Raw genomic sequence first — 18,717 nt, 5'->3', positions numbered from 1 at the left:
GATTTGGAACACATTCCTAAATCTCATTCATACTTTGGCCAAAGATTCTTAATAATATCATAGAGTATTCTCCCTCAAACAGTTTGAAGGTTAGAGATCCCTTGTTGCGCATTCACTTGCCTCCATGGCTAAGTGGCTTAACCCCAACGATGCCGTGGACACCCTCCTGATGGAGTAACTTTGACATAATCAAAGATTAAGGACCTAACCACAAGACAACTGTGATGCCTCAGGTCAAAAGACTAATTTGCATTATCCCAACCATGAGTTCTCATGTGACATGAATATAAGAACTCTTCGTTGATCGTGTTCAGTGAACTCATTCTCTATTGAGCACCTACGTACTTGTCTTGATGTCACACACACCAATGACTCGAGACTAGTCACTCTCCCTGAGAGAAGACATAGCACGTACTGATCTTAACGGACTGTCAACGCCCAATTGACAATCCTATGATCAGGAACGTTTAGGATGTGTCAACGAAAGAATGGTCTCATGAATCTAACTTCTTTAGATCGCATTCTTCCAATCACATATTCCTTGGACTTATCGTTTAAGCATATAACATTTATATGAGACGGCTCAAACAATAATCTTTGCCCTTTACATTTAAACTACATTAGTTTGAAATGTCCGTAAAGTATCATCATATGATTGGTTTTAGGGCACATTTCCAACACTTCCACCATGGTAGGCTCCAATCGTTTATGACTTGTACACCGCCTTCACCCTATCATGGGGGAGTGCAAAGTGCATGCTTATACTCAGGAGGAATCTATTTAAAGACATTTGATGTGGTGAAAATAGGCAACGAGTGTAACCAACATCGTATCATCGTGAGGTTATACTTGGACCCCTATCTAAACCGTCATGGTGGGTAAGAACTTAACTAAGAAGAAATGGTGCCAACATCGTATCATCGTGAGGCATTATTCTCTAGAGGCCAATAAGATAGGTAATCGCAAGAGGTTGTTGTGAATGGGTAAGTGTACCCTCTCAATATTATTTTTGCTAGCCGACATCGTATCATCGTGAGGTGGGCTTGGTAATAGTGAGCCTCCTATAACCTGCTAGGAGCTTTCTTTGAAATCTCCCGGATTCCATCTTGAGGGATATGGAATTTGCCAAAAATGGTGGGTGGTGTCATTCGGTTCAAAGACCCAAATCGTGTGACTTAATCAACAATCAAACTAATTTATTTTATTGTTTATGTATTTAGATATGGTTGGAAGCACACTCGCGAAAATACTCGACAAACATTGCCTAGAGGGGCACAATTTCCCATTATGGTATCGTAATGTCAAGATTCTCCTAACATTGGAGAAGATTGTGTACGTACTAGACAAAGCTCCACCTCACATACCTCTTGACCCTTCGGCCACTGAGGATGAACGTGCTAAGTTTGACAAGCACATTGAGGATGACACACAAGCCAAGTGCTATCTGTTGGCTTCCATGAATGAGGAGCTACAGAGACAGCACGAGGGCATGGACAGTGCATTTTCCATAATACTCCATCTTACGGAGTTATATGGTGAAGGGACGCGCAACCGTTGCTTTAGCACAGTCTGTGAACTTGTGAAGACCAAGATGGTCAAGGGGGCTCCAGTGCATCTACATGCACTAAAGATGATAGGATTCATTGAACAACTGGAGAACCTAGGTACTCCACTTGACGGGGAATTGGCCCAGGACTTTATATTGGCTTCTCTTTCTGATTCATTCTCACAGTTCGTAATGAACTACAATATGAATAAAATGGATAGTACTCTCTCTGAGTTACTAAACATGTTAGTAACTGCTGAGAAAACTATGATGAAAGAGAACGTTGTAGGGACTTCTGCAGTAGCCTACAACAAGCCATCCTCTTCCAAGTCTAAGCCGCAAGGCAAAGGCAAAGGGAAGGAGAAGAAGTCACCCACTCTTAAGCCGAAAAGGGGAGTGAAAAAAAAAAAGGCAATAGAGCCCAAGGGGGCTTGCCACCACTGTGGAAAGGAGGGGCATTGGAAGAGGAATTGCAGGTTATACCTTGCAACTCTTAAGGACAAGCCACAAGGTATGGTTTATGTTCTTATCTTCAATTCTAATTGTTAGATCTTCTAAATATTTATATTTGATATAAAGTGCTAATCACTTGTATAATTGTATATAGGTGGAGGAGCTAAGTAGAAGAGGAACAAGCAAAGAAAAGAGTGGAGAAGGGTTCGGTCACCATGTTTTTGCTTACTACTTGGGAAGTTTGTTTAGGCATTTAAAGATTGTCTTTAAACTTTCTTATTGTGTTAAGAACTTATTATGTGGCTTCATATGATGGAAGACCACTATTAATGCCTAAATGTTTGAAGGTACTTAAATAAGTCTCTAAATGTTTAGAGCTAATTCCTTTTAAGTTAAACATTGTGAATGTTTGTGTTATCATATTAATGTAATGTGATGAATGCCTTCTAATAAATAAAATATTTCCTTAAAGTAATGTTATGAATTGAATATTGTCTTGTTGTATCCTAGATGAGATACATGATTATAATGATATTAGAAATAAGAAAAACGTTTCTTATATGGTTATCACTTAAACTACAATAATCAAGATCACTCTTGATTCAATTAGTAGTTTTGAACAATTAATTGGACATTCTTAAAATTGTTTTAAAATGTCAAGTGTGTTAGTGATTAAACCAAAAATTTAAGTGTCTAAATCAATAAAATGTTTAAAGATTTTAGTCACTTAATAACAAGACATCAACTTAGTGAAGAGTGAAACAAATGAGCTTGAAAGGTTTTAAAGCTACTACACAATGTCCTCAACCCGTATACTCCACGTTTATACATTTTTTTTTTTTTGAATGTATGAAATGATTTCTCATTAAAGTCATGAGAAATAGTGGGAGGTGAGAAATTGGATATAAACTTGAATATGATTGGTTTATAATTGTCTAAATAATAATAGTACTTGACTATTATTGAGAGTTTATAATTTTAATTGTTAAAAGACTCAAGCTCTACAAAACATCAATATTCTATGTTGTGTAACATTCTAAAGAATAGTCTTTGAATGTAGGTTTCGTCAACCTAGCATAAAATGGTTATATGTTGGGAGTTGTCCATCATTCTCTTTTATGAGAACAAGCTAAATAACAAAGCATATGGACAAGTTGATGAAACAAAAGGGAATAGTTTCAAAATGAGTCACAACATATAGTTTAACAACAAGACAATCCGAATTCGTCACCTTATGTAACTATAACGCTCTATGTAGTTTTTTTTATATAAAGAATTATATCAACCACCTAGAAGGAATGGTTGAGTTTCTATATCCTTAGTAGAAGCCTTGCTTTCACTAAAGACTTGGATAATTCTTATATGACTAGATTAAAGTCTTAGTATGACTAAAACTTGAAGAATGGTGTATGACACCATTTAAATGATTCATTTAAATAACTTGTGTTAGCTAGCGTTGTTGATAGTCTCAAAATTGTTGAGACATCATTAATAAGCTAATGGATCTCAATGATTGTCAATAGATCCAAAACAAGTTAGTGGGAGCAATATGCATTCAAATCAAGAAAATTTAAGTGTTAAGTTTTTGAATGAATGCTAAGTTACAACAAACCCAATGGGAGTGATGTCATAATTTGAGCAACAAGATATGAATAAAGTCTATTTGATAGACTTGATCAAACCTAGATGTTACTCGAAAAATGACAAGACATGACACGGTTAATTTTAAGTATAGACTTGAAATTGGACTTATTGATATAACAAAGGCTATCTCAAGGAAGTTATAAGGGGAAATTAAATCTCAAATGTTGAAGATTTAAGGAAGCATTTTACTATATGATAGAAAATCACTTTCATAACCCTTATAATAAATGTGTCATAAAATCACAAAAGGGACACATGTATGGACTTGTGAGTAAATATCAAAAGGTGAAAAACCACATGGGTTGTCACTTTAAAATATTACTATATCCCAGGATCAGAACCATAGCAACTGAAAGAGTATTATTGCCTTTAAGAAAGGAACATCAGAGTGGGACTCTAGAAGCGTGCATTCACTTAGGTTATGAACCAAAGTGAAAATAATCCATTTTAAACAAATGGAACTTCATAATGAATGAAGTACTAATCGTATGAATATATTAATAGTATTGTACTACAATGGTCTCAAGGATTGGAGCAAAGTTTGTATAAAGTATACAAACGAAATATATGTCGATATATTGTTTTAGAAACTGCTTCAAAAGGTGTTTTGAATGGAAGGGGTTCTTTTAGAACCAATGATTGAATCCAAACCATAAGGTCGTTAGTAGGATACTACGACGTAATGGGGCGATAGCTCAAGCCATGGAATCAAGGTCTCATCAAAGTATTCGAACACAAGAAAGAGACATCATCAAAATGTTTTAGAAAAATTTGATAAGTAAATCCCTTTTAAATTAAAAGGTGATTAAATACATAACCAAGTTAACCTACGAGCATAAGCTCACTCAACTAGCATGTATGAGTTACACTAGTGATTGACTTTAGTGTTGGAAATGTGCCCTAAAACCAATCATATGATGATACTTTACGGACATTTCAAACTAATGTAGTTTAAATGTAAAGGGCAAAGATTATTGTTTGAGCCGTCTCATATAAATGTTATATGCTTAAACGATAAGTCCAAGGAATATGTGATTGGAAGAATGCGATCTAAAGAAGTTAGATTCATGAGACCATTCTTTCGTTGACACATCCTAAACGTTCCTGATCATAGGATTGTCAATTGGGCATTGACAGTCCGTTAAGATCAGTACGTGCTATGTTTTCTCTCAGGGAGAGTGACTAGTCTCGAGTCATTGGTGTGTGTGACATCAAGACAAGTACGTAGGTGCTCAATAGAGAATGAGTTCACTGAACACGATCAACGAAGAGTTCTCATATTCATGTCACATGAGAACTCATGGTTGGGATAATGCAAATTAGTCTTTTGACCTGAGGCATCACAGTTGTCTTGTGGTTAGGTCCTTAATCTTTGATTATGTCAAAGTCACTCCATCAGAAGGGTGTCCACGGCATCGTTGGGGTTAAGCCACTTAGCCATGGAGGCAAGTGAATGCGCAACAAGGGATCTCTAACCTTCAAACTGTTTGAGGGAGAATACTCTATGATATGATTAAGAATCTTTGGCCAAAGTATGAATGAGATTTAGGAATGTGTTCCAAATCACATTCAAGGTAATCATATAAGCACAAGACTCACATTGGATAGTAGACATGAATAAACTATCAAACCAAACAATGTGGTCAAGAGTATTGTATTAGAGAAAGACCGTATTGCATTTGTAATCCTAAAACTGAATAGGTTCTCCACCTCTTCTGATTAGCTTGGGTAACCATGACATGCTGCTAGGCGTCAACCATGGTTTGTGGAAGCCCTAAAAGTGTATTATCACTAACGGGAGAATTGAAAGTAAGTTTCAATTCACAATCGATTTGAAAGAGTTTGAATCGCCCACTGCCTCGCTAAAAGGAACCTAATGGATCGTACACCGTGTAAGGTAGAGATTGAAGATTCAACGGAGATGAGTAAGAATAATTAAATGGTTTAATTATTTATGGCAAGGATTAATTAATATGATTATTAATCAAACGAATAAGTTCGTTAAAAGACCTCGGGATAGTTTTGGACCTTAAGGCCCAATGGGCTTCGAACGTCAAGTCCATTGACTTAAGTTGTATGACAACGTAATGAATAATGATTCACAAAGGCCCAAATAGCCCAATAATTTTTGGGGAAAGGATGAGAACACAAGCTCTCCTTTCTCTCTAAAATTTTCGGCCACCTTGGAGGGATCATCTAGCAATCAAACTCCTCCAAGGTCACTCATTTCTTCTTCATTATGCCTTGGTGATGAATCATTAGAGGTTCTCAATTTTGGGAACTTGGAGAAACCTTTTCATCCATCCAAATCCATGGATCTAAGATGCAAGGAATGAAGGCCCTCTCTTTGGGTGATTAGCCTTTGCTTATGCAAAGAGGAATCTACAAAGGTATTGATTTCTCAACTCACTTTGCTTTGAGTTGAGTCTTGGTTCACCTATCTACTAGGCTTTGAAGTTCATGGGTTAAGTTTTGTTTTTGAGTGCATATAAACATGATTCCGCCTTTTAATTGTTAATTGCATGTTGTTGATGTTGCTCAAATGAACTTGTTTTTCACAAATCTTCCTTCAAGTGGTATCAAGAGCCTAAGTCTAGTAGTTGGTGAATCCTTTTGGGTTTTGTAGTTCATAGTTTGTGATTTGAATGTTGTAATTGTTACAAGCTTTATTCTTGCTTCTTTGAATGTAAATTTTGTTAGAAAAATTGCCATCTCAAATGTTGTAGATGTAGTTCATATGAGCATGAATTTTGGAGCTAAAATTTGGTGCCATGTTTTTGGGGAAATTCGGCCAAATCCAAAGGGTGGATTTTTGGGTTCTTGTTTGACTTGTTAAAAGTGTTTTAAAGTGACTTTTGGAACCCCTATGTACCCTAGTATGGTTGTATGTTATTTCCCTTAAGTTTGAGTGGTTTTGGTATGTTTTTGGGTGAAGAATGTTCATGGAGCTCTTATGGGTTTTCATGGATGTTCTTCATTGTTCTTGATATGTTCTTGCCAAGAACAAAAGGTTTGGTGTTTTGATTCAAAGTTTTGATTTATTTCATAAAGTTTTTGTTTTGAAATATTTCTTATGTTTAAATATCTTAGATATTTGTTTTGAAAAATTAAAGAAATTTTAGTGGGTAGGTGTGTAATGATTTATTCCATTTCACACACCCCACTTACAAAACTTTGAAATTTTTTTATATACTTTGCTTCAATGGCCGGCCACCCTACTCAATTAGGGTCCTTGTGGGGCTTTTATGCAATTACATAAAGTTTTGATACTTTTGTGTATTTGTACTTTGACCCAAAAGTTTACGTTTTTACGTCAAGGTCCAAAATCACTAAAAGGACAAATTGTTTTGCTCCTTTAATGAAGTTTTAGCTTTTGTGGAAATTTTTGGGTTCTAGTTGTAATTACATGAAGTAGTGGACTTTTGTGTTTTCACAAAGTGACCCCAAAAGTTTAAGTTTTTGCAAAATAGCCCAAAAGTTGAGGATAATTGCACTATGGCCCAAACAAGTTGAGGTCATAGCATTTTGGCCCAAATTAGGTAGAAAACAAAATTGTTTTGTCTCTTTAAATGAGAATTGGATTTTCATTTCATTTAGCTCCATCTAAATCAATTCTATGGATACAAAAACCAAATGAAAATGTTGCATTCAAGTTTAATTAGTTAAAGCGTTAATTAATTAAAGAAAGGGTGATTATGAACCTAAGCCTACTATAATTGAGCTATGTGAAAGGCCGTTTCAAATTTGTTTGAACCATGGGAATGTGTAGATTAAATTTTGGTTGTAATTTGATATGATCAATTGTTGTAAAAGAGCATAAGCTCTTCTTTACTTTAAAGTAATTTGATTTGATCAATTGTTGTAAAAGAGCATAAGCTCTTATTTACTTTGAAGTACTCCTTTCTTGTTTTATTCGATATGCATGAAATTGGAGTAGTTGGGTCCAACGCCCTAAGACAACACGCCTTAATGTGATTAAACGCGTAACTAAAATCAATCTCCATCCCTAGACCGAGATTCAACACTAGGCTCGTGTTGAATCGAATCAAAGGTTCATAGTCATCCTAAGGCCCTAAGGCAACTATATAGTCCATCAATGAATGCAAACCTTATGTTAGTAGTATCATATACTCTTGCTTTAAAAACCGTTTTAAAAGCTTAGTGGGAGTATTATATACAACTAAATCAATCAAATGGACCAATAGTTGTAATAGGACCAAAATTGTTTTAATTAGATTAAAATGAATATTTATGTGATGAGACCTAAAACCCTCAACCAAACCATTATTAAGTTGATAAGCGAGAGATGCTTTGAATATCTCTTCGTGGCCTTCCACCGTGATAGGCTCCAATCGTTTGTGACTTGTACACCGGCTTCACCCTATCATGGGGGAGTACAAAGTGCATGCTTACACTCAGGAGGAGTCTATACGCATATGATGAGGTGAGTGTAGGCAACGAGGATGGCCAATATCATATCATTGTGAGGCTATTCTTGAACCCCTTCATGAACTAAGCATGGTGGGAATAACTTAACTAAGTGCAATGGCGCCGATATCATATCATTGTGAGGCAACATTCTCTAGAGGCCAAATAAGATGGGTACTTGCAAGAGATGCAAATGAGTAAGCGTACTCTCTCATTATTATTAATGCTAGCCGATATCGTATCATCGTGAGGTGGGCTTGGTAATAATGAGTCTCCCATACCCCGCTAAGAGTTCAACAAAACTCTCGAATTCCGATGAGGGATATGGAATTTGCTAAAAATAGTGGGTGGTGCTATTTTGATTTAAAGACCCGGATCAAATAGCTTAAAATCAATCAATTTATATTCGTTATGTATTTGTTTACCAATATATTTGCAAACGCTATCCAAAACTTGACAAAGAAAAGCCGAATGCTTTAATTTCCGGACTTAGTTCTACAATCCCATAGATTGTCTTTAATGGCTTGTAGATGTAACTAAGTAGTCTCATCCTCACAATCTTCCTATTGATAATGTATCATTGGAAGAATATGTTAGATAAGTCTAACATGAGAAGGACAACACTTTTAATGTCATAATTCTTCAAATACAAATTGTTGTATGAAGAAATAAGAGTTGCTTTGAACAACCCTTAATCAACACAAACTTTAGCGCTTGTCTCTTTGTTACACGAACAAGGAACTTGAGAAGTAAGCACAAGGGTATGGACACTTTATGTGCCATGATTCTTCACTTACAAATTGTTGTATGAAGAAATGAGAGTTGCCTTGAACAACTCTTGAAAGTTTATTATTATGTTTAGAACATAATGGTTGGTTGACAAAAATAGTCCATTTATATGGACTTATGATGATTTTGAATCATTGAGTGTTGAAGTGTTAAACCACTTAACGAGACGGAAACTAGGCAAGGACTTCACCTTTGTGTCCCTATCCTAATGGTTCACTAAGTTTATTGTAAACTATATAGTGAACAATAACCACACGCTCTCCAAATCGTTTGATGTGTATAACACATTTGAAATAAGTTTCAAGAAAGATAGTGGGAGTTTAGCGACCATGACTATTGTAGTCAAAAGGGAAGTCAAATGAAGAAAGCAAAAATAACTCCAAGGGAACAAACTTTCTTTATGAAAGGATGGACATTGGAAGGGGTATTTGCAAGAAATGTCTTGCAAGTGTCAAGAACACACCTTTCGAAGGTGTTGTAAAATGTTCTTGAATAATTCAAAACAGTTGGTTCTTCTACTTGAATACATGATTCTGTATTAGCAACTATGTTTTACAATCGTTGTAAAAGTGTGGCTAATAAGAAGTAGAGGATAAATGAGAGAAGAGAAAGTACTTCACATTCGAAACGTGAATCAAATATAGATCTCTGCGAAAGCGGATTGTACTTACTTCCTCATATGAACTACCAAAGAAATTGGAAAAACCAAAGATTGTCTTTACGTCCCAATTTTAAGGAACTTAATTCCGTCACTATTGTAGAGATGGATGAATGTTTTGTTTGACAAAACATTGTTCTTTATTAATGAATGATTAGATTATGGTAATCTAATTAATTGTCTCTATAGTAGAGATGATGTGGTAGTGTTAACTGTTTAAGAATATAACGATGCTTAAAACCCAAAAGGTTGCAAGGTAGTGACTAATCCCACTGAGTTGTGACACCTCTAAAACATAAGTTACGAGTTGGTCATAGATGGATGCTTTGGATCGTTAGATCTGGATCCAATACCTTCTTGTTAAAATTGTATAGAGGCGAAATGTTCGAATCTTTATTCTTTTGGAAAGAAGAAAGAATCACAAAGTTGTTGAGGTTAATTCACTTAGATGTTAGTGGCACTTGTCCACAACATAATACTACTCATGTTGTATGACATTCACCGAAGATCACTCTCGGTTGGACTATAGTTTATTTTGAATAAACACAAGTCCGAATACTTTGCAAAAGGTTTCAAAGAATTCAAGAAATGTAAGTAGATGAGTAAGACGTCGAAAGTATTTACCTCCTTAGATTTGATCCAAGGAAAAAGTAACACTTTAGATTAATTTCCTTGAAAAATATCAAGGAAAGTAGCATCGTAAGATAATGAATTTCTCCATTAGGAGAAGAATGAACATAAATAAGATTTAGTTCGTTGGACATTATCAATTACCCATATATAAATGATATATACTTCTAAGACATGTTAGTTGTAGAGATCCATCCATCATGGATCTTAGCAAGTTAGTGGGAGCTATAAGCGTCTTATGAGAAAAGATCAATTGTTTGATTTCTCATAAAGATGTAAATGAATCTTTTGTTTACTAGGTTTACAAAACATGAGTGGGAGTTGATCATATTCCTAAATTTGAATATATATACATGATATATATTAATTTTGAAAATGAAAGGAATTCCTCATCGTTAAAGTTATGACTTTAAACATTCTATAATGATAGAATGTATATGGGAGACATAGTCTATATACATGGGATGGAAATCTATAATGATAGATTTCAAGATATAATTGGATTATATTAGTCCCTAAAATAGACAATGAGATGCTAGGAAGTTTCTCATATGATGATAAACTTCAATTAGAATGACAATTCTAGGGAGACTAGGAAGTTGTTCTTCTCAAAGGGAATGTACCCTTTGACTCCCAAAGAAATAATGTGTAAATAGAATCCTTTATGCATACGCAAAAAGGTGATTTATGTATTACATATTGTATGAAAACATTGATATAAGTTGTACCTAGAACGGTACAAGATGATATCAGTGCAAGCCCAGGATCAGAACCATGGCAACTGTCAAGTGAATCCTTAGGTATTTAAGAAATACTAAGGATGGATTCCTCAAGAATGAGGGAGAATTAGAGTAACGTAATGGAAGCGTAAATGTATTAGATTATGAATCTAATCCATCATAGAATATCTCTTCATTATGAATGAAGTGATAATGAGATATCTCTTTATTATGACTAAAGAGATATTTGGGTGGAAACGTTAAAAGTAAATGACTTTAATGTGTTCCATCATGTATGCAAAATATATTGCCATATAGAAGCTTACAACATTGTTGTTTGGATGGGAAAGTTCATTCATGAACTCTCCATTCGGTTCCAATCAGAAAGTGTATGACACTAATGGGGCGATAGCTCAAGCCAGGGAATCAAGGTCTCATCAAGGTCCGAACTCAAATGAGAGACTGAACCACATGATTGAGAATCATGTATAATGGTGACGTCGTTATTCTCAAGGTTGCTTCTATGGATAACATATAGATATCCATTGTTTAGGCCTACTACTCAGCCATTTATGAAATGAATTACAGAAGAGGTATCATCAATGATGACTAAGCTGATTGGCTCTAGTGCAAGTGGGAGATTGTTGGAAATGTGCCCTAAAACCAATCATATGATGATACTTTACGGACATTTCAAACTAATGTAGTTTAAATGTAAAGGGCAAAGATTATTGTTTGAGCCGTCTAATATAAATGTTATATGCTTAAACGATAAGTCCAAGGAATATGTGATTGGAAGAATGCGATCTAAAGAAGTTAGATTCATGAGACCATTCTTTCGTTGACGCATCCTAAACGTTCCTGATCATAGGATTGTCAATTGGCATTGACAGTCCGTTAAGATCAGTACGTGCTATGTCTTCTCTCAGGGAGAGTGACTAATCTCGAGTCATTGGTGTGTGTGACATCAAGACAAGTACGTAGGTGTTCAATAGAGAATGAGTTCACTGAACACGATCAACGAAGAGTTCTCATATTCATGTCACATGAGAACTCATGGTTGGGATAATGCAAATTAGTCTTTTGACCTGAGGCATCACAGTTGTCTTGTGGTTAGGTCCTTAATCTTTGATTATGTCAAAGTCACTCCATCAGGAGGGTGTCCACGGCATCGTTGGGGTTAAGCCACTTAGCCATGGAGGCAAGTGAATGCGCAACAAGGGATCTCTAACCTTCAAACTGTTTGAGGGAGAATACTCTATGATATGATTAAGAATCTTTGGCCAAAGTATGAATGAGATTTAGGAATGTGTTCCAAATCACATTCAAGGTAATCATATAAGCACAAGACTCACATTGGATAGTAGACATGAATAAACTATCAAACCAAACAATGTGGTCAAGAGTATTGTATTAGAGAAAGACCGTATTGCATTTGTAATCCTAAAACTGAATAGGTTCTCCACCTCTTCTGATTAGCTTGGGTAACCATGACATGCTGCTAGGCGTCAACCATGGTTTGTGGAAGCCCTAAAAGTGTATTATCACTAACGGGAGAATTGAAAGTAAGTTTCAATTCACAATCGATTTGAAAGAGTTTGAATCGCCCACTGCCTCGCTAAAAGGAACCTAATGGATCGTACACCGTGTAAGGTAGAGATTGAAGATTCAACGGAGATGAGTAAGAATAATTAAATGGTTTAATTGTTTATGGCAAGGATTAATTAATATGATTATTAATCAAACGAATAAGTTCGTTAAAAGACCTCGGGATAGTTTTGGACCTTAAGGCCCAATGGGCTTCGAACGTCAAGTCCATTGACTTAAGTTGTATGACAACTTAATGAATAATGATTCACAAAGGCCCAAAAAGCCCAATAAATCCCATATGGCCGGCCATTTAGAGGAGGGTAGTGAACTTGGCTTAATTGCAAGTTTGCCACTCCAATGTGAGGTGGTATAAAGACATCTTTATAGCCATTTCATCCTTAGGGTTTTCTTAGGAGTAAAGATGAGAATACAAACCTCCCTTTGCTCTCAAAGAGGCCGGCCACCCTTGAGGAAAACATCTAGCAATCTTACTTCCTCAAGGTCACTCATTTCTTCTACAATATGCCTTGGTGTGGAGACTTAGAGGTTCTCAATTTTGGGAACTTGGAGAAACCTTTTCATCCATCCAAATCCATGGATCTAAGATGCAAGGAATGAAGGCCCTCTCTTTGGGTGATTAGCCTTTGCTTATACAAAGAGGAATCTACAAAGGTATTGATTTCTCAACTCACTTTGTTTTGAGTTGAGTCTTGGTTCACCTATCTACTAGGCTTTGAAGTTCATGGGTTAAGTTTTGTTTTTGAGTGCATATAAACATGATTCCGCCTTTTAATTGTTAATTGCATGTTGTTGATGTTGCTCAAATGAACTTGTTTTTCACAAATCTTCCTTCATTTAGTGCAAGTGGGAGATTGTTGGAAATATGCCCTGAAAGTCAATCTTTGGAAGAAACCTTTCAGGACAATGTAATGATGTATATATGACTCTTATACATCGGAAGGCAAAGATACTAATTAGGACTATCTCAATGAACGAAATATGTCCTAAATGATGAATCCATGGACAATGGATTGATGGAAGAAGTAATCTAATGATGATTAGACTACAGAGACCTTCTTCTCATAACCATTACGTCCAAAAAGGTTCCTGGTCATAGGATTGTCGGAGGGATACTGATAATGCATAGACCGGTACATACTATGTCTGCTTCAAATGGAAGGATGGAAAGTCTCATCCCATTCGTGTAGTGACACTAAGACAAGTATGTAGGTGCTCATTAAGGGAATGAGTTCACTGAACACAATCGAACGAGAGTACTTGCATGGAGGTCTACTCACATGTCAAGCAAGTAACTCTGAAGGTTGGAATAATGTAAGTAATCCTTTGACCTGAGACATCATAGATGTCTAATGGGTAGGTCCTTGATCTTTGATCATGTCAAACGACATTCCATTGGAGTGTCCACGACATTGTTGGGGTTAAGGTATCTAAACATGTAGGCATGTGAATGATTAACAAGGAATCTCTGATCCTCGTTATGAGAGGAAGAATACTCTGAGACATGATTCGGGAATCTTCGGCCGAAGTCTCGAGCGTAATAAAGGAAAACGTTCCTATGCGACTCAATTGAATCATATAAGAAAGCATAATCACATTAGGGGTTTGACATAGTATATCCATACCCTAGTGATGTGATTGAGAGTATTGTTTTAGAGAATGATCGAATTACATTGTAATTCCAACTGAATAGGTTCTCCGAATGAACTTCTACATTAGCTTGGGTAGCCATGATATATGTTTAGATGTCACTCATGGCTTGTGAGTTCTTCTAGATGATTAAATGTAGTCATCAAAGACGAAGGTGAATTAAAAGTAAGTTTTAATTCACTAAGTGGATGGATTAAATATAATAAATTGGATTGGTGCCAATCACCTCACTGCCTTGCTAATTAGAACCTAAAAGATTGTTCACCAATACACTCTTGTAGTGAGTAACTAATGGATGATGGAAATAATTAATTGGATTAATTAAGTGTTGTGATTAATTTAGAAAGTCTAAAGAAATCATAAAAGCGATAAAATATCGTTTTGGGCTTAAAGAAATGTTCGGGTTTAATTGGGCCCATTGGACCTAAACCCATTGGGCTTTTATTCAAGCATTGGATGACTTGAAATAATAAAAGCCCAAGGCCCAAACAACACTAAGAAGGCCGGCCAAAGAGAGGGAGAGAGAAGGTCAATTGTTGACTTGTTTCTTTATGTTATAAAAGGAACTTTATAATGAAAGTTTAAAATGGGGGTTTTTTTTTTTTTGGTGTTCAAGAACAACAAAAGAAAAAAGAAAATAACTCTCTCTAACACTCAAAGGGCCGGCCACCATAAGGGGATTTTAGCTAATCATTTTAACACCCCTTTGGTTATTCCTTCATCCTTCTCACTACACTAGTGGGTGAGGATCTTTAGAGGTTTTCAATTTGGGAAACTTGAAGAGGACCTAGGAGCACTCATTCTCAACAAAGTGGAGGAGGCAAGGAGGGAGGCTAGGCTCAAGGAGTTCAAGGAGCAAAGAGCTTGGAGGTGGTCCATCCTTGGTCTAAGATCTAGATCAAGAGGTATAAAACTACTCCTAAACTTTGTTCTTCAATAAATTGTTTTTGATGCATCATAAATAAACCTATGAATCTTGAAGGGGATTTTCATGACTAGAGCTTTGATATTAATTGATGACATGCTTCCGTTGTTTTCGTATATAAATCTTGAATTGTATATGCATGCTAGTCAATAGAAATCCCACATAAATCTCATATTTTCCCTTCAGAGGGGCATCCGGAAAGGGCGGCATCGATTGGGAGACCAGACGGGGAAGTCCCAAGGATAGCCGAGATATCAAGGACGGTAAGGCCTAGAGGGCCGAAAGGAATGATCATGGTGTTGGTAGCCGAACACCATAAACTCAGGGCCGCTATGAGCAATTCTCTATCCATGGTGATCTCCATGGTCGAGAACATGATGGTGTCATAAATGCCGAGAGCTTTCCACTCTTGGCTGAAGAATGTGCTCATTCGGTCGACCCAGGCTGCAGTAGTCGAGGGCCAAGCTCCTTGGGGCCGTGCCAGGCACCATTTCGACTAATCAAACCCCTGTAGCAAGGGTGTTAAGCATTGTTCCTTGAGAAGGTTGGTGATGCACAACGACATTGCATCTTTGAATAGTGGACCCAGAATTTGGTGAGTGGTGGCTAGGTCATTTTTGAAGCGTAGCGTTTTGATGGCGCTCCGATCGATGAAGTCCTTGCATTTATTGCACTGGACGGAAAGCTTGGAGATGAAAGAGGCCATTGGTAAGGAATAAAGTAGTGCGTAGGTTTAAAAAGGGTGTTTCAAATAGATGAGCTTGAGGGTGTAGTTTGAGCAAGAATGGCGAAGGGAAGATTTAAAAATTTCTGAAAGCGTGAGATATGAATGGTAGAAATTTGGGTATTTATAGGCGTTTCAGAAAGAAGATCAAACGTTTGGTATTCGAAAGCACTAGAGTTTGAATTGGGGGGAAATTTAACCAGGAAATGGCCCCAATCATTTCGGATATTTTGGGAACCTACAAGGATAGGATCGGGGTTTTCAAGGATCCAGGACGCACGATTGCGTGCGGCGGCGGTTTTAATGCATTAATGAGGAAGAGACGCTTCGGTGGGTGCACGTTTTCGAGGGCCATGATTGAAAGTTGGTAGGATTGGCAGAGAGTCGACACGTGGCTGTACGTCGGGAGTAACAAGGATATGTTGGAAGTATGCCCACAAAGCCACTCATTTGATGTAATAGCTTTTTGGAATACTTATTGTGTTAAACTTTTATATGTTTAATAGAGGGCAAAGCTTATTGTTAATCACTATTTATAGTATCTTGTGTTTAAGCAATAAGGGAATCCAAGGAATGTATTTGATCTAAGAGACAAGTGATTTAAGTTAGTTAAATTAACGAGACCTTTCTCTTATGTTCATTCCTAAAACGTTCCTAGCCATAGGATTGCCAATTGGGCATTGACAATCCGCTAAGGTTAGTATGTGTTATGTCGACTCAAGCGTGAGTATGAACTAGTCTCAAGTCATTTGGTGTTGGACACTAAGGCAAACACATAGGAGCTCGAAAGAGTAATCGAGTACACTGAACAACGATCAAACAAGAGTTCGAACATACATGTCATGTGAGAACTCAATAGTTGCAATATGCAAAGTAGTCCTTTGACCTGAGGCATCATTGATGTCTAATGGTTAGGTCCTTGATCTTTGATTATGTCAACGGCATTCCATTGGAGTGTCCACGGCATTGTTGGGGTCAAGCTATCTAGTCATGTAGGCATATGAATGCACAACAAGGGATCTCTAACCTTCCATGATGGAAGGAGAATACTCTAAGATATGATTCGAGAGTCTTTGGCCAAAGCATATGAATATGACTAAGGAAGATGTTCCAAATCTTATTCAATTGAATCATATAGAGAAGTATCACATTGGATAGTAGACATGAAACAAACTATCACTTAAACAATGTAATTAAGAGTATTGTATTAGAGAAGGACCGTATTGCATTGTAGTTGTAACTGGATAGGTTCTCCAACCACTTCTACTTAGCTTGGGTAACCATGACATGCTGCTAGGCGTCACCCATGGTTTGTGGAAGCCCTAAAGATTAGCAAACACTAATTTAAGGGAGAATTGAAATGTGGTTTCAATTCACAATCGATCGTTAAGAGTAACATCGCCCACTACCTCGCTAATTGGAACCTAATGGATCGTACACCGAGTAAAGATATAAGTGAAGAAATTATATGAAATGGATAAGCAATTAAATGGTTTAATTGAAGAATGGTCAAGATTAATTAAATAGTTAATTAATTATACGAAACGTTCGTATTGGGCGTTTAAGTTAGTTTTGGGCTTCGGGGCACAAAAACGTTTTGGTCCACAAGGCCCATTATGTTTAAGTTGTATGACAACTAAAACAAAATGGCCAATTAAGCCCAATAACAACATATGGCCGGCCATAAGCTTCAAGGGTAGTGAACTTGGCTTAATTGCAAGTTTGCCACTCCATTGTGAGGTGGTATAAAGACATCTTTATAGCCATTTCACCCTAAGGGTTTTTCTAATTGAATTTGGGTGAAACAAACTCTCTCATTTTCTTTGAGAACAAATTACCTTAGGTGAGGAACATCTAGCAATCTTTCTTCCCTAAGTCATCCATTTCATCTTCACACAACATCTTTGGTGTGGAGACTTAGAGACACCAAACTTTTGGTGTTTTGGAGAACAAATCTTCAAATCCTCAAAGAAGAAAAGGAGCACTAAAAGGGAGAAAAACACAAGGAAGATCCAAGGAGCAAGGAGGTGACTTGAAGGCCCTCCACTTGGGTGAATCCCTTGTGCAATCAAGGATGAGCTTCAAGGGTAAAGAATCTCTAAATTCTTATTCTCTTTAATTTTGTTAAAGAGTCTTATGGTTCACCATATACTAGGCTTTGAAAGTCATGGGTTTTATGAATTGTTTTTGAATGCATGCCTACTTTAAAGTGTTATTAGTTTGCATATGTATTCAAATGTTCTTACATGTTCTTAGCTAGGACAAAATTTTTCCTTCAGGATAGTGCAACCATATCCCATAAATGTGCATAGTAATGGTTATCAAGAACAACGAAGTCTAAAGAGCAAAAGATGGTTATGCTTCTTCAAGGTCGAAATCCGACCAAAGGTTGACAGTCGGTGACCTCAGAAACGAGGGGGCAATGTTTGGGCTCGAAATAATATTGTTGGGCCGAGCATAGGGTTGTGCTCGGTCCAAAGCTTTGTCAAATACTATGGGCTGCCTGATGGATTCCGGGCCATTTAGCAGGGTCGGTCGAGTCCTATCATAAGAAGGAGTAGTCCAGATAAATAAAGAGGGTCGAGGAAGTCCTGGTGTAACTAGGATTCTCGACCAGCAAGAAATAAAGCCTCAAAAAGGGGTAAGTTCAAAGTCCTAATGGGAGTAGGGTTGTTCAAAGTAAAGGTGGAACGGGGCAAGGACTCCCAATCTAGATAGGGGTTTGATTCGGTTTCAAGGAGTGGGTGCTATAAATACAAGAAATCATGCAACAAAGAAGGACCTTGAATTCAACATACAATTGCCCTGCGCAAAACCTCTCAAACATCTTGAGATTTTCCCTTTTCTTTTTCTACCAACACACCTTCAGTTTGGATAAACAGCACTGTGAAGGCGACTGGCGAACATCTTCAGTTTGGATAAACAACACTATCGCCGTAGAAT

General features: G+C 36.9%; 1 protein-coding gene across 1 annotated transcript; it reads left to right on the top strand.

Annotated features, from left to right (window-relative positions):
* The first annotated feature begins 1,351 nt into the window (after positions 1-1,351).
* LOC137709020 (uncharacterized) lies at positions 1,352-2,170 on the top strand. The gene is made up of 2 exons (XM_068448166.2): positions 1,352-2,057; positions 2,154-2,170. The coding sequence occupies exons 1-2, from the start codon at positions 1,457-1,459 to the stop codon at positions 2,168-2,170; spliced, it is 618 nt and encodes a 205-aa protein (XP_068304267.2). The 5' UTR covers positions 1,352-1,456.
* Positions 2,171-18,717: the final 16,547 nt, after the last annotated feature.

Source organism: Pyrus communis, chromosome 13, assembly GCF_041283825.1.
Source record: "Pyrus communis isolate YQ-2024b chromosome 13, ASM4128382v1, whole genome shotgun sequence".
Classification (NCBI taxonomy): domain Eukaryota; kingdom Viridiplantae; phylum Streptophyta; class Magnoliopsida; order Rosales; family Rosaceae; genus Pyrus; species Pyrus communis.
This window is presented reverse-complemented; position numbering and strand designations above follow the sequence as displayed.